Source organism: Alosa pseudoharengus, unplaced genomic scaffold (assembly GCF_046254945.1).
Source record: "Alosa pseudoharengus isolate Yale_2024_CS ecotype anadromous, Long Island Sound unplaced genomic scaffold, YU_APseudo_1.1 YU_APseudo_1.1_scf_22, whole genome shotgun sequence".
In the NCBI taxonomy this organism is placed as follows: Eukaryota; Metazoa; Chordata; class Actinopteri; order Clupeiformes; family Clupeidae; genus Alosa; species Alosa pseudoharengus.
In genome coordinates this window covers 22,231,961-22,248,958 of record NW_027468680.1, presented here as the reverse complement: position 1 = coordinate 22,248,958, position 16,998 = coordinate 22,231,961, and the positions used below count along the sequence as shown (strand labels likewise).

General features: G+C 39.7%; 1 protein-coding gene across 2 annotated transcripts; it reads right to left on the bottom strand.

Annotated features, from left to right (window-relative positions):
- Positions 1-14,468: 14,468 nt before the first annotated feature.
- Positions 14,469-15,979, bottom strand: nkx2.2a (NK2 homeobox 2a). Of its 2 annotated transcripts, none has more exons than XM_076299970.1 (2): positions 15,679-15,979; positions 14,469-15,022 (listed from the first exon to the last, which is right to left on the bottom strand). In XM_076299970.1, the coding sequence occupies exons 1-2, from the start codon at positions 15,932-15,934 to the stop codon at positions 14,469-14,471; spliced, it is 810 nt and encodes a 269-aa protein (XP_076156085.1). In that variant the 5' UTR covers positions 15,935-15,979. The 2 variants fall into 2 exon arrangements, with proteins under 2 accessions (XP_076156085.1, XP_076156084.1); XM_076299969.1 differs by having other exon boundaries at positions 14,469-15,048; positions 15,675-15,934.
- Positions 15,980-16,998: the final 1,019 nt, after the last annotated feature.

Genomic DNA, 16,998 nt, shown 5'->3' with positions numbered 1-16,998 from the left:
TCACCTAACTTTTTTTGTCTAGGAGGGAGGGTCACCCATCTTTTGTATTAATGAAAACAGCAAAAAATCAAAGTGGCTTGTTTGATTGTTGATTTCTGTCACCATATAACGTTCTCTTTCGTTCCATAGCTCTGTCAACATTGAACAATGAAAATAAGGGAGATTTCCCAGTGTTCCAGTTTAGATGGTGAGCAGGTTAACTTGTGATATTTGCATAAAATCCGTGAATATTCAACAAGACCCTGCCTACTTGTTAACAACGCTTTGCTCTGCCTCCGCCCTTCCAGTGCTGGAGATTCACATTTTCACAAGCCTACATTGCGTGACAGAATATGTAGCAAGATCTTGCCGAAAACATGCGGGAATCGCTATGTATAACGCATGTCTGCTTAAGCATCCACACAAAATGTTGTGCAAACAGGAAATGTGTCAAAGTAAATCAGCGAAGGTTTTGTTGGGTTTCGAACATGAGTCTCACTGAGGCAAAATGTTCTAAGCAGTAAGCACTATCACCACTACGCCACAGAGAGCAACGCTTGTTATTAGTCTATTAGACTAGTCTACTAGCTTACTAGCTATCCTGATGTCCATGTTAACTGGTGATAGCCTACCCAGATAGCAAAGGGGCGCTGAGGGGCGTTGAATCCACGTTTGTTTGAAGCGGCGGAGGTTGATTCAACGTGGATTCAACGCCCCTGTGCTATCAGGGTATAACATGAGCAAACACAGCGAATGCATGCCTTGAATATTGCAGTTAATTTTGCCTCAGTAATTTTGCATCACAAACAGTAACAAATGACCCCATCAGATGTTGCTCGTTTTTTGTGCAGAAAGCAAAAATTATGAAGATCACTTGGGCCTCGAACTGCTCACTAAAATAGCAAGCTAGCAGCAATAGTCCACGCTGCTAACCAATTGCACCACTGGTTATTTTGTATCTATGCAATAGCATGGTGTTCCTATTAAATGAATGTAGGTCTATGTTGTCTTGTGACAGCTTATTTGTCAATTGATCAAGATATTCATTATAGCAAACATCTAGGCTAAGTGAATGTTTTGCAACAGGCTGCTGAACAAGCAGTAAGTAGGCTAAACTATTTTCTAATTTAGGCTACGTGGGAATCTGAAACAGCAACATCTCTAGCTACATCAAAGTTTTGTAATATATGCTACCATGATAACCATTTTGTGTCGTCAAATTAGGACCAACAAATTAAATAATATTTAACTCGGAGAAAATAAGTTTCATGTGTTCACTTCAAATCATTAGACAGCTCACTGCATAACTTCACCGAGACATGACACTAAGTTATGATAATTTTTGCACATGACTGACGTATTTCATATTATTAACCCCCAAAACGGAATAAAGTGTTGGGAGATGCCAGTTTGTTGTACATCAGTTAGGTTTTGGTATGTGAGGCAAAGATGAACCTATTTTGTTGTTTTGAGGCTTGCATATGCCCATGTTAAATTGTGATGGCACCAGTTAACATGGGCGTATATTTCTCACTTATGTTAACCTGTGTTAACTTTGACTAACAGTTCAATATATACATAGAAATCTGGCATCAATTTCAGCGGCTCTTAGTGTAGTGGTATAGACGATGTAGAAGCTAATCCAATCAACTTTCTTGTCCATGCGTGGTTCGAATCCCAGCTAGATCGCTAGTTTTATTTTTTTCCATTCATTCAGTATGTCATATTTGTGGATAATGCTTAAACGGACATGTATTAGACATACACTGGTGATGTTTTCAGCGATATCCGTTATATTGTCTCACTTGCAAACACTTCGTGAAAATGTAGCCTAATATAAACCTGCACTATCGGAGGCAGAGCAGATTAAGAAGTAGGCAGGGTCTTGTTGAATATTCACTGATTTTATGCAAATATCACCAGTTAAACTGCTTACCATCTAAACTGGAACACCGGGTTTCTCACGTAAAATACAGAAAATGTCAACATTCGTCCCCATTAACGTTGGAAGGGTTGGAGCAACAAAGTGGCCTACTTTATTCACGCCTAACAGCCTATATCCATTTGGTCAACTTTATTCAGCCCTAAAAAAGCTAAATTTAACTTTGGTTTACTTGTAGTTTACCGTGTAGCCTAACTTTAAACAGTGTGCATGCTTAACACAAAGCATAGGCCTACTTGTGCTTCATTCATCCACACATCCAGCTCCTAACGTTTTGACAAGCATTTCTACCAATTGACCTTGTTCCTGCCCATCTCTTGCTGTCTCCATCCTTTCTGTTTTTGTTGTTTGCAAAAAATATATAGTATTTATTGGTAACCAGCAACAAGTGCAATTTGTTAATCGCTGTCATCCCCTCTCCTGCCAACAAAAATGTGTTAGGCCTACGTTCCAAGTAGCAGTGCGTAATTCTGCTTCATAAAGTTGAACAAATACATTTGGTCATATAAATAGCCAGTTTATGGTCTACAGTCTAGTTGGTAAGTTATGGTAGGCCAACTTGGAGTGAATATACAGGGGGAATTCTTTGTCTAGCTGCTGAGTAGCCTGGCAGGTGCGCACATAGGCATAGCCTACGGCCAAACACCGCAAGCGCTAATGAATCTTGCTCTCATGACAACCACGTCGTTAACTTAAATAGGCCTAGGTTACTCACTTACTTACATCACTCTGAGTTCGCATTCAAGCAAGCAAAACGATGATTTGAATACATCTGTTTCACTGGAAGGGCAAGGGGTAACAACAGGACAACACAGAGACAGGCCAGAATGCAGGACTAATGTTATGAGTATTACAGTAATATGGGATATTCTACGGGAAAATATTAAAACGGCAAGACAGCAGGGAAACGTTAAAATGATAAACCCGGAATAAGTTGGCATGTTAGGTATTTTTCGGTCCCTGTGATTATTTGTGAAATTGTGCAAACGGCCTTTTCAAGTCATTTGAGAAGGAAGGAGTGTAGCAAGCTCCCAAATTGACGCTCGTCTGAGAAATTGAGTTTTGGATAATGTTCAGCTTCGGCAGCTTTACAATGACTGAGGAAGCCTAGAGACGAGTTGATAGCAACAAGTTCACGTGTTGAATTAGTTATTACCCAGTGTGCTTTGTTGAATGGTCTCAATGCTTTATTGTTTTATTTCATGTGAATACTTACTAGAGGAGTAACTTTTCAAGTAGGCTAATGCAGTTGCAGGAAGTGTGCATTTAGTTTCCATGCTTATTGTGTTTCCACAACAATGTTAGGGAGTAAATCTACTGAAATGGCACCATCTTGGTGAAGTGTGATGTGTAAGATCAGAAAGCAGAGGTTGATTTTAGGACGGTAGCATATGTTGATGTGTTACCATAGCATAGCATAGCGTGTAAGAGCGTGGGTGGAACACGTCGACAATTGGCCGGGGAGGGTCATGTCATTTTTGTAAATGCTACTGGAGGGTCGTTGAAAATTATATTGCAGGTAGGGTCATGCAACTATTGATCGAAGCACTCATTATCCCTTCGGTGATCCCGTTAATAAATAACGAACGGTCCCTTACTGAATGCTATAGTGATTTGGTCTAGAATCTTGGTCTGTTGTCAGATAAAATGAAAATGAGCAAGAAACACTAGAAAGTCTGTGATATTGGGGGGCTGTTTTTATTCCAAAGGCTCTGAGAACCTTATTACGGTGCATGCATATCATGAACTCCAAGAAAATATTCAATGAAAATCGGTCATCTCTGCCAAGACAGGTCAGTGAACCAAAACACATGTCCAGATCAAAACAAAAATTGCTTACTAAACACAAAATCAAGCTTGTCATCTCAGTCCGCTGATCTAATCTCCATAGATAAACAGTGGGGCGACTCAAAGGGGAAAATGCACAAGTGAGGCCCTAGCAATCTGGATGATCTGGAGAGATTTTGTAAAGAGGAATGGTCTCAAATCCCTTGCTTTGTATTATACAACTTTATGGGATGTCAGGTGAAGATTACAAGCGGTTTTATTGGAAAAAGGAGGCATAACAAAGTATCACATGCAGGGGTACCAATAATTGTGGCACTTGTCTTTGTAAAAAATATGTATTTCTTTATGAGATATTTTGTTTCTCAGAATAAACTTCCCTTCAAGGTTGGATTTTTCTTCATTGTTTTTATTGTGAGATTATGATAAATCACCAAAAGATGTTTTTTATACCTCTTTACCAGGGGTGCCAATCATTGTGGAGATCAATGTACGTCAATGACCATTTCCTATCACCGGCCATGTCATTTCCTCTTTACAAAAAGTGCAGTCAATGTGGGCTGCACTTGGTGAAAGCAAAACCACATGGTTGTATTTGGTCACTGAAAATGTCCAAGAACTATTCTGATGAGCTAGATAGAATGGCAAAAGCATTAAAGACTGAAATTGACAACAGCTGGACTGAGTGTGACTCTACAAACTACCAGCTGGCTCATAGAAAAATGAACCGACTAAATGACCGAATGCATTGTCCATAGGAAGTGCCCAGAGTGTTGAGAATTCCCTTTTCTATACTTTCCCATGAAATTTTCATATACTGTATGTTTTGGTGCAAAATAAGGACATTTGGCCCTATCTATACATAGATTTGCAATAGATTAAAGATTTAAAAGCCGAAAGATCTGCTAAATTGCAACTTACAGAAGGTGGCAAGCAAGGATCAGTAAAGTTAACCTGTGCTAAAACAAAAAGGCAACACAACATCAGAAGACCTCTTTTTCTCCCTAATCCTAAACAAATGGTTCCAGAGTTTTCCTACAGCTTCATTAGCAACAAAAAGACAGTGTGATTTACAAGTATACAGAAAACGTTAACACACCATGAGTGCGTTTTCCAAAACCAAAGTTGCTAACCTATTAGCAAATTAGTTGGTTGGCAATGGGAAATTGCATTGCACCCAACAAAGTTGTGGTTTTGGGAAACGCGCCCCTGCACAGGATTAATAAGAAGCACCAGAGCCGCGGGAGAAGCTGGAGAGGCTACAGAGCAATATTACTTGATCAACCCTTTAAAGTTCAAGCACAAAGGCATCTGGGATTGGGAGAGTGCACCCTTGAAAATAGCACTCCTTGCCATGTTGTCCCAGAAAGGTGTAAGTATACCAGCCGTGAAGGCAAATGCCAAGTCCATAACGTGGTGTGGTACCAGTCACAAACTGTCTGATTGGAGAGGGGTGACCGAGCAAAAAAAAAGTGATGTCATGAACACACACCACATATTCACACAGAGGCAGACACCCAGAAATGGCAGTGCTCACTTTGGAGTAATACGCTAGCCTGGAAGTCAGCCCGAAATGTATCCCGCCCACAACATTTTAGAGCAGGAAATTTGGTCTGGAGTCACTCCATTGAGAAATCTCAAGTTGCCAGAAATGCCAGTTTGTTTGGGCGGCTTTATACAATGATGGTAAGATGACCAACAGAGTAGCAGTCATCCATCCATCCACAAATGGCAGCCACTGGTGAAGAGGGATGATTAGATTCCTCTATCGCGGCCATTATACAAGATATTGACAGAAAAATAACTTTAAAAGACAAAAAGAAAACAGCAATTGACCTGTCGCTAAGCCCCGCTCCCCATTGTTACCGTGTGAAAACTCAGACAAACAAACCAGACTTGATTAGAAATACATTGTGGACAATGGCAGCTGACAGTATATGAAAGCAGGCTTTGAGGATGTTTTGATCGATAAGAGAATTTACTTTCCTCCAGAAGCTATCAAAAGAGACTTAATTATGCTATGGACGGGTGTATTCAAAACTTTAGAATACATACAAGGTGACAAGCAGTTGTGGCGAGTAGCCGTGCAAATCACCTGCAAAAACCACTGACGTTAATGCTAGCTAGCTAGTGGAAGATTGATACTAAGATATGTTAGGTTATGTTAATATTTGATGTAGTAAGAATATAGTAGTTGGTTAATGAGCATTTTCATCTTGGGATTTAACAGGAAACCTGTGCCCACGTTGTTGGCTTAGTAGCCTACATTACGTCGAGCTGTTGCAAACGTGAGAGACGTCCTGTAGGCTACTGCTGATGAAAATATTCCCCGTTTTCTAGACTCTCGGGGTACCAGCTATCAGAATTACACGTCCCCCATGCAAAACGTTTGACCATGGTTATCCGTCGGGTTTTTTTTGAGTTAATAAACTCCATAAATAACCATTAATTTGTCATTTTATGCCTGCTCCCTGTTGTTTCCTATGGAGTTGTCAAAGCTGATGTCCAAGTCCCATTGAGGCTGGACTGTCATTGGCTCATCAGCGTTCTAAGGGTGGCGCTTAGCAACAGGTCAATTAAGGCATTTGACATCCTAAAATTATGTGGGCGGGGTAAATTCGGGCTAGCTTTCAAGCTATATTGAAACTAGCCCCATAATCAAATCCAAATTGTGTGTTACCAGACTCAAATTCTGATGAGAATTAGGTCTGGCCATGCCAGGCTAGAAATATGCCATACATAACAAAAAATATGTTGTGCACAATCCTGGCCCTGGGAGACAAAGTGGACCAGAACAAGGCTTTGCTTCAGGGGCACTGAAGGGAGGTAAAACATGATCTGCTATATAGTTGAAATAATTATAAATATATAGTTATATTTAACTATATATAGTTGTATCAGACTGCAGGACTACACCTTTAAGCTTCTGAATAATTCATTGGTTGATTGAAATTCTTTATTGACAATGTACAAATGACATATCCAATGTACGCTATTGTCAACCGGAGAGAACACAATACAGCCCTTAGGGCCTATTCAGACCATAAGCGTGGCGACTGCATGTCAGCTGCGTTACCTGTCCGTTTTCATTTCGGCACCCATGGTAACAGGTTAGAGCATACACACTACCTACGTCTCACGCGCAGATTGAGCCGTGCTGAAAACGTGTGCATGCTAGAAATTGGACCGGCGCCTATTTTTCATGCGACACGCAAGTGTGTTGGAAGGGTTTCCATTCAAAAGAGGCAGTGAAGAGATGTTATAATAGGCAGACTGGCCGCATCAGACACGTTTCTGTTATGAATGCACATATAAAACTCGACACAGCAGCCACGGAACAAACCCGCAATACACGTTTGCGGCCCTTGGGCGTATTTTCATTGTGGTCCTTTTGAAGATGTAAGCTGTGGTAAGTCTAAGCCAATCAGTGTTTGAGGATGTATATATGTCTGTGTGTGTGTGTGTGTGTGTATGAGAGAGAGTGTTAGGAGAGATGATGTGATGAAAGGGGGGAATATACAGAATACAACCTATCGATACAATCCAAGCTTGGGCCACTGTAGTTACAATATACATGAAATCAGTAATTAAGCCTCAAGCTTTGGTGTGCAACTAGAAGCACAATACAAAAGTAAGCTTTTGTTTTGTTTTCCATCATACTCACTTCCATGATGTGATTTTACCAGTGTTTGCAACACAAGACTGTTTTGACCAAAATGTTTCAAATGCCAATTAGAGTTTTCATTTTTGGAAAAACAGTATTCACTTTTGATAATAGCGGAAGAGAATAAATCAAAATTGAATTTGATTGCTACATTGAGAATTTGGACAGGAACTAAACAGAACTGGGTTCAGGATTCTACATAACAAGTCTAACTGTGCTTTGTACAACACCACCACATGGACAGACCAAAGCACCTCATGACTTACACCTAGCATGGATGTTTTTGAGACAACGATGTTTGACAGACTTTGCCCACCCATTTGGCCTAACAGTTCGAAACCGATTAAAAAAAATAATTGTGTGTGTGTAGTGTGGCATGGTCTAACAACTGAAGTCAAATAAAAGGGCTGTGCATAACGACTCTATGACCGGATGATGTGGTGCAAGGTCTGTGTATGGCTGATGACTGTACAGGCTCACCTCAAACCATTAATTGCTAATACTAGCAAATACATTAATCATGAGGTTTTTGTGATATTGGAATGCATTGTATTGTGGTATTCATTCTGGATGAAGTAAGGACAATCATAGGTAATAATAAGTCAAAGAATTATGCCCAATGTCAAGATCATGACTTTTATAGCTTTAAGGTCAAGCTGATATCTTGCAATTGCGTCCTACAGGAGTTACTGCACAACTGTTCAATTGATAGGACTATGATGTAATATTTGGTCACTAGCACCTTCAGAGGACGGCCAAGGTCATACTGTCAAATGAGGCTCAATACAGTTCATAGCAGGCTTTTCTCCTTGTTAGTACATCAGTCACTCATGAATTGTCATGGATACTATACCTATGTATTACTGTAACTGTGTGTTGTTGGCTCTTACCTTGGGATTTAGGGTCCTCCTTGTTTCCTCTGCTCACTGCTGTAAGCCATGGTGCTATGGGTTCATCGTTCTAGTCTTGGGCTGCTAGTGGACCAAATGTATTGAGGTACATTGCTTCTCACTAGCTATGTTTTAAACAATTTTATAAATGGAAGATGTATGCATGTATGAGGGAGATAAATAAAGCCTGGGTGAGTGATTTGGTAAACATGAAAATATAACTTTGTTGATGGTTAAGTTTGCTGTACATGAGAAGGGTGTAATCAATTTTATATCATTAGCTTTAGGCATCTTATATTGTGATTTGATGCATGTTGTTTCTCCCAATATATACATAAATGCAATATAGCAAAGGACAGGCAGTCTCACAAATATTCTAATGCATATGAGTGGAATATTGACGTTTGTATGCTCGTCTTTTTGTAACTGTGAGGAGATAAAAGTAATGACAAATTACCCTTTTATAATTAACACAAACAATGCACATTACTAAGAAATAAGTCAGTCATCATCCATGGTTGTGGTGACTATATGGTCTTGTCTTCACTCTGTGGACTGTCCTACTTATGACAGCCTCAGACTCACAAAAAATAACACCTTCAGTTGTATCCAGTTATACAGAAACATAATGAGCTGATTTCTGTCTGCCAAGTTGCCAATTTTCTGAAGAGTTGTTTTTTCCCTTAAAGTATAGGCCTTACTTGCAGGTTATAGACAGATCTCATGGTTTCATTTTTGTCTCAGCCATGCCATTTTCTCCCCACACAGTTATAAGCATGACTCTTTACTTTCTAATGAGGAAACTTTCATGTACAGTCCAATATGATATTAGATGGACATGGACAGGCATAATGGCTAACACTAAACAATACACAAGACATCTTTGTTAGTTGGAGAGTCTTCGCTGTAGAGTGCCGGAATGACAAAGAAGCTCTGTATCTCACAGGAATGTGCACAGATGCAAGAATCAAGTGCACTTGAAGAAGCACCAGACCTTTACCTTGTTCAGGAAAGACATTTGCTCAAACTAAGGCATAAAAGTCAGTGTACAGAGTATAAAAGGGCACAAGGAAATTCTAATTCAGAAATTCTAATTCAGAAGCTGAACTTATCACCTATACCAGGGGTTCTCAATTTTTTTGGTTCCAAGGACCCCGTGTGGAGGAGAAAATATTCAGAGGACCACCCTCAGATCAAGAGTGTAACTTGATCTGTCTTTTGTCAACTCTATATTTTGCCTCACTTGACAACATGGTCTGACTCAAACATTTCTCCACGTTCATCAGCTAGCTAGTTGGCAAATAAACCATGGTGGACCAGCAGTAGGAATGGTGCTTTGTCAACTGATTCAAGAGAAATGTTAATGTGGGTGGGAGCAAATAGACACAATTTACTTGTTTTATTGGTGAAAAGGGTTATCATTTATTTTTAAAATGATAAACACAACTTCAAAATTTAAAGCAAATTATTTTGCGGACCCCCAGGGGTCCGAGGACTCAACTTTGCGAACCACTGACCTATACTATACCAAGACCTGCATGAACGTTTTGCTCATATATATGTTATGTTATTTATTTAAATTTTTTTACTTGAGTATTAACAGTGCATTTAAATACACGTGGGCCCAGTCATCTTTATAGAATGACAATTAAACTTAGTAAATGATTGTGTTAATATCAAATTGTTTGTTTAGACCAGTTCGCTTAGTGACAAATTCTAATATTTGATAATGGCCTCAAAATGCACAAATGTGTCACTAGACATTTCTCATGTACACTCATTACAGTTTATATTAGTAGCACAGCTTTTGAATTATCAGTGCACCATTGTATTCCATCATTACATTCACCACTTCATTTCATCAGTCATGTGCTAATACATCGGTTATGAGGGGACAAATAATTCCAAACCCAGGCGGTGACAAGCTAGGAATTGTTATAGATTTCATTGAAGTCATATTCTCTCATCTTTAATATCACAGTTGTATAAAAAAAGTTTTAGTATCCTCAATTGAATAATCAAACAATTACCGGTACAACTATGCAAACACTCTTCAAACTGCAAATGCCAGACCTTGAGAGCCTCTTTTTCTTTATCTTTTTTATAACTACTACAACTACACCATTGATTCACTTCTGTCATCTAAATTACATCTTTGTGGAAATATATGTGCAATTATTTTATTTAAGACTACCTAGACAGTAGGCTAATGGACAGTAATGGAGGTAAAACAAAGCACATGGCTTCCATTGTAGTGTTCATCTTGAAGAATCTAGGACGTCATGATTTCTAGGGTGTGAATCACTAAACCATTCCTGTGCCAAGAGCGCCACCTTGCTTCCAACATTTCCTCTTTTTTTGTAATGCTCCGACTAAATGGCTCTAACGTAAATGATTGCCCTTTCAGGCTACACAGCATTGAAGTATTTTACAATGTAACTACTCAGCCTATAAGAACCATATTTAGGCTACAGTCCTGGCGGATGTTTAATGTATAGTTTGGTATTATGTCCTCAAGGCAAAGTCTTTCCCAGTAATCAAGACCTTAATGAACGGCAGTCTGCGTGAAGTACACGTGTGACTTAATTTGGACGAGTTTTACATTTATTTGTTTCCCTTTAAGAATTATAATTACTTACTTTGGTAAACCATGCTCAAAAACGTAGATTGTTTTAATTGTTGTGTTGTAAAATGAGTAAAGGTTGTCATTTAACGTATCCTATCGATTGACTTAATTGATGTAGCCTACTCAAGGGAATATGAGCACTAACTCATGTGATACAACACCGCTGACCAAAAGTAAGCAAATTCTGTCCCCTCTGACATGTGCGAGGCCGACAGATTTTTTGTTTGTAAGGCTCTGCCGCCACCTTGTGGAAGGACACTTTAGCTACGTGTGCACAGTCAGTAAATCTCTCTGTTTAATATCTGGGGTCCAGGGACGACGGCGAATCTAATCTGAATCTTACATGAGGCAATAAAAAAACTATATTACTTCCTTTAAATGAAAGCCTCGGTTATTATGGCTTGGAGATCCGTCGTTTACTTGGAGATGTACATGATAAGAAGTGATTTATGTCGAGGTTCAAATGGTCACGATTACTGCGATCTCTGCAGTCCCAAGTGCATATTTCCTGAAATATTACATTTTAAGGCGAGTAATATCATTATCCACGGGGCGAGCTGTACAGCCAAACCTATTTGTTTGAATAAAGTTGTTTCCCTCTTCAGCTGTACCGCGTTTTATCTAAAATTGGTTCCTGGAACGCTGTTACCCCTGCATTGGCATGAAGGAGCAACATATTTGTTGTGAGAGCAAAAAAATCCGATTGAATCAGTTGGAAGAGATCACAATAGCCCGTGTGTGCTACAGCGAATAGGCCTAATCCTGAATGCCGTCTTTTAACACCTGCATGTCTCCTTCATTCTCCCACAACGTCCCTTACGCATAGGCTAAGGCAACAGCTTTGCACTTTTATCTGGGGCCTATAATTACCTTTCTGATACTAAGGCGATAGTAGCCTACTGTAGTCCTAAAGCAAAACAAAAATAGGCCTACACACTGAGCAAAAATAATTGGCCATATTCATGTTCTAATTTGAGAAATAAAAATAAATTGTATGTGCATTAATGGGACAGATGAAAATCCAGGTGCTATTTGCCAGTTTGCTGTCCATGCCAATTTGATCTTTGTGTTATGAAGGAATGCATGTTACCACTGCGGGTTATTTCTCTCAGAAGATGTGGATTTTTAACATGGGCTGTCATAGTAGCAATTAACGCAAGTTCATAAACAGTGGTGATTTTCATTATGATAAAATACCAATCAGCGCGACACCAGAAATGCAATCAGAAACTTAAAGTACCCAGGCAGAATGAAGCGTTTCGAAATAGTTTTGTGGTTGGCTACTATGGCCACAGACTTTTGAGAGCAGACAATAATCGTTCTCTTTCAGTTGTGTGGAAAGAGGGGAACAAGGGAGGAAAAGAAATGAGAGCGCCGTTGTTAGCATTGCTATATCAAGGAAGAAGGACTCGCTGTTATCGGTGAATGGGGTTGCTTCTTTCCAGAATAGATATAGCGCGAATTTTTAATTCGTTTTTCTTTGAGAGACAACAATGCGGTGTTTGAAAGCTGGACACAATTTGGGTTTTGTGCGGGACCCCTTTCTCCTCTCCCTGGCCCAGCTGTCCATATGGAATACAACATGTACAACAAGGACCACAATGGCCCCAACTGACAGGCTCAACAAAAACCCAAGGATACATCTCCGTGACTCGGGGATGCTCTGGTCGAGATAAAGGAAGTGAATAGCAACAAGGAACCCCCCCACTCACCCCCGTCTCTCTGGCTCTCCGGCCAACACACTTCTCTGCCCCTTGTTAATATGCACGCCTCTAACATCCACAACAACCAGCCCTAATGCTTTGTGTGCTTTCTGTGTTGTATACTGTATATTGTGCAACTATGGACTGCCCAAAAGTGCTCCGTCACGGTGTCGAATATCAGGCCAATAGGGGGAACACTGATGCCTGCCTGGTTTACTTTGACGGCATCCTCGTGCCATTGCCCTCAAGATATGAATTGGTAAACAAATGTCTCTTGACTGTCCAATATATTTCCCTCATCGAATTCCTGAAAGTCCACATCATATAGTTACAAATTAGAAAACAAATCTACAAAACATATACTGCGTAGGCCTATTTATGTAGGCTTCCCAAAAGCATATTGATGATCTTTAGTATCACTTGTAGCTGCCGTATAATATAACAAAAAGTTGAAAGAAAAATGCCAGGCCTACGCAATATGATGTTTTGAAGGTTCGGGAATTTGACTCTGTTTTTAAATTACCAAAATCTTGCCTGCCGAAGAGTTCTGTGAATAATTAGCCACGTAGCCTATGCCAATTTAGTAGTTTATTCAGTGATAGCAATGGTGCCACTACATCTGTTTAGCACAGCTTTTGTTTGCTCAGAGTGCGGTGGAGATTTTGCAAGGAACACTCATATTTACCTACTACATTAAATCGAGTCCGATAATGTTTCAGAGTAGCCTTGTAGGCTAACCTAGAAGTTATTTTCTTTTCGTCAAAAGGCAAACGGAGAGTCTGTTATATGACAACAAAACTAGTTGTGATGTATTAAATTATTCTTTAAATAACTATTTAAATCAGCATATAGCCTACATTGCATGGCACCCACTGATTATGGTTATTTTTGGTTTGCTTTTTAAATGTGCCATTTGAACACCGTTTTTTCTCGAGCACCCGAGGTCCATGAAAAGGAGAGGCAATGAATGAAAAGCTTCCTGGCTGAAGGAGCCCTCTTACATTGAGTGGATTTTATCCCCAATTCACAAAAGTGACTTTAGCCTTCTTATTTCTGAAGTGTTAGCATATATAAATTTAGAAAATCCAGACTGACTAAAAAGACAGCCTAGAAAATAAAGACGACGTGGTCGGTTTCTTTTTGGGAAAGCTATGCGTAAGACCTGATATTATGTTTTGTTGTTGTTTCAAAGCATCTTAACTGAAAGGAGTAGGCATGTGAATATAGGAGCTATTCGTAATTCCATATGTAACACACGCAAAACAAAGCATACTTTCTAGAACACCATTTTTATTAAAATCCTTATAAAAATGTTCGGTTTCTCGCAATCAACGCGCGTTTTAATTACTATTCACATAATTCGATGGGTCAGTATTGACAGCTTTGACATTTGTCATTAATTTTAACTTTCAATAGTACTTTCAATATTCCATGTCTCCAGCTACACGCCCTGAAACATAAGTGTATTGCAAACAATTGCCACAAAAATATTTACAAGGAACAGAAACCAAAGTAATTGGCTAAAAGTTGCCAGTATTTATTCTTGGCCATAAATATTTTCGGTCCATTGTAAAAGCACGAAATAAAATTTTCTGTAATTATAAAGTGGTTTTATACGTGCTGGGGACACGAAGGACAAAACATTTCTACAACACACAAACATACTTTACAAAATTTCACAAGAGCATTGACATTCTTAGATCTAAGGAGAGGCTGGACCCGGTTTGCTGAACGGAAAAATGTAAACATGACGCATACGTCAGCCTCTAAATGAAACGGTTGAAATGGGTCAAGCCGCCAAAAAAAAGTCTTTTCCTTTTGTTTTGTTTGTGAAACTCAAATCCCAGTCCCAAAATCAAGCCCATCCATTCAGTCTGATTCACCAAGTCCACTGTTGCGTTTGTACCAAGTGATGTGCCGAAGGGAACTGTGGTGTAGTGGCGGCGCTATAATGGGCGTTATATTGCATGTGCTGGAGGGACTGGGCGCTATATGCGGAGAAGGGTATTCCAGCCGGAAAAGTGGCCGCCAAGTCCTGAGCTTTTAGCGTGTGGCAGGGTTTACCATCTCTGACTAATACAGGGACGGCCACCCGTCGTGGTGAGGGGAGATGGGTCACTTCCATACCTTTCTCAGCGCGAGCCCTCTTCATTTTGTATCGGTGGTTCTGGAACCAAATTTTCACTTGCGTCGGTGTCAGGCGAATCAAGCTAGCGAGATGTTCTCTCTCGGGTGCCGAAAGGTACCTCTGTTGCCTAAAGCGGCGTTCGAGTTCGTAAGTCTGCGCCTTGGAGAACAGCACTCTCCTCTTGCGTTTCTTACCAGAGTCGCTGCCGTTGCTTGAAGTTTCCTTGTCGTTGTCTGGTGATTCATCGGCGGAAGGCTCTGGCGATTTGGCTGATGAGTCTTGTGAGTTAGCAGATAGACCATGCACTGCGTGGGAAAACACAATGAGCATCCTTCTTCTGGCGCCAACATCGGAATCTAAGACAGTATATCTTTTATGTTTCATATTTGCAAATCTGTAGTCCAAACAACCTAACAAGAGGCCAATAACATCACATAAACATGCATTTCTTTCAGTCGAGCTATTTAGAGAAACCTGTTGTTTGAGGTCTAGTAAAAGTGAATAAACTTGTCGATGCATGTTTCTAATGCACGAATTTAAAGATAAGTAGGATACGTAGACAATTTATGTTAATTAATTGGCCAATATTTGACAATGACAAACAATATTACTATGAGTCATGAAATTGATCTCAGAGAATGTTAAACGGTGACCACAGAAATAAATGCAAAATGGCATAAGGTATAGACTATGGGGTTGAAGCTGGGTCACGGGAAAACATCGCCTTAATTCGTATGAGTTAATATTCTTCCCAGCTTACGGCATGATAATCAACTGCACATCAGTAGCCTGAAAGATCACTCGGACAGTCTTACCGACATATTCAGTAAATTAAGATTATTTCTTTGGCACAGAGAGACATATAGCCTACTTGTATTGTTTAGCACATTAAAATGATAAATTAAAAGTAAACAGTTCCAAAGATGTCTGAATTAAGTTTCCATTCTTGAACGGTACTTACATGAATACTGGATGCTGTCTGTGGTGGCAAGCCATCTTGTGTAAGGATTGTCACTATTATCATAAAAGGGGTTCTTTAAAGGCAGATTTTGAACACCTTCAAGTGGACTTTGCACCAAAACTCGAGGCGTTTTTGTAGGTTCCGATCCCTCTGTGTCGTCCTCCGCTCCAGTGATAGATCCTTCTTCATCGTTCGTGTCAGGGAGGTCCAAAATGTCCTTTACAGAAAAGCCCGTCTTTGTGTTGGTCAACGACATAGTCTGGAAGAAATTATTCAGGAAACTTTGTGCACCAGTTTGGAAATCCGCTGTTTTAAAACAGAGAAACAGAAACGCACACAGTCCAAATTTGATAAAAAGGTCAGTGTCGCAGAAACGCTGAGCTACAACAGATACGGCAAATCATGAGGCTCAGTCGATAACCATTGCCTGACAAAGTGATGGTAGCGAAGGAATCAGTTCAGTAAGTCCAGGAAGAATGCCAAAGTGGCTGAAGTGCTATATCTGGTTCATGGATATTGTGCTACCGCTGGGTGCTAGGGCGAAATAAGCCATTACCGGGATGTTCAGTCCATATAAGGTTGGTCTCAACACATGAACCTGCAGTGAAAAAGCATTAAAAACGCAAAAGGTTGGCCACGTGTGGGCGGGTCTTAGGAGTCAAGTGGATGAAGACAGTGTTTGCAGATGTGAAATTGTGGGTTTTGGGGAGATCCGAGCCTCTACCATTGGTGCTTCAGAACATGATGAGTGGTATAACGTGTCAATTAATTACAAAGATGGGGAGGGCCTTTTTTACACCCTATTTACATACAAAGGACCTCCAAGTAGCTTTATACTCAGGATACTTGAAAGCACGTTTTAACAAATTGCTCCAGAGATTACGTTTGCGCTACTGTCTACTACTAAAAAATATTAATATAGTAATGTTAAAAATTGCATGTTGCTACTTTATTAACTCTAAAATCTTAGTCTGAACGTGTGCTTCCGTACATTTCAGATCAATAATTTTCTATCGTTCGAACGGAATGCCAAAGCTTAACAAGGGATTAATTTATGTAAACATTTTGGGTCAATATTTTGGTTTGAGTCTAAGGAATGTCGTTGAATATTAAGACATAGCTCGTAATATTTCGACTGGTGAAATATTCAATTGGCGAACCTATAGGTGGAATTATCGACAGTAACAATGATGGTCTATTATTATTGTGTTAATAATTGAAACTGTCATGGTATTTTGTCGACTTTTTCTATTATTTCTCTATTAGCTACATTTCGACAAAGTTTGCTTTCTACTCTGAAGTAAGTTATTATGCTATATA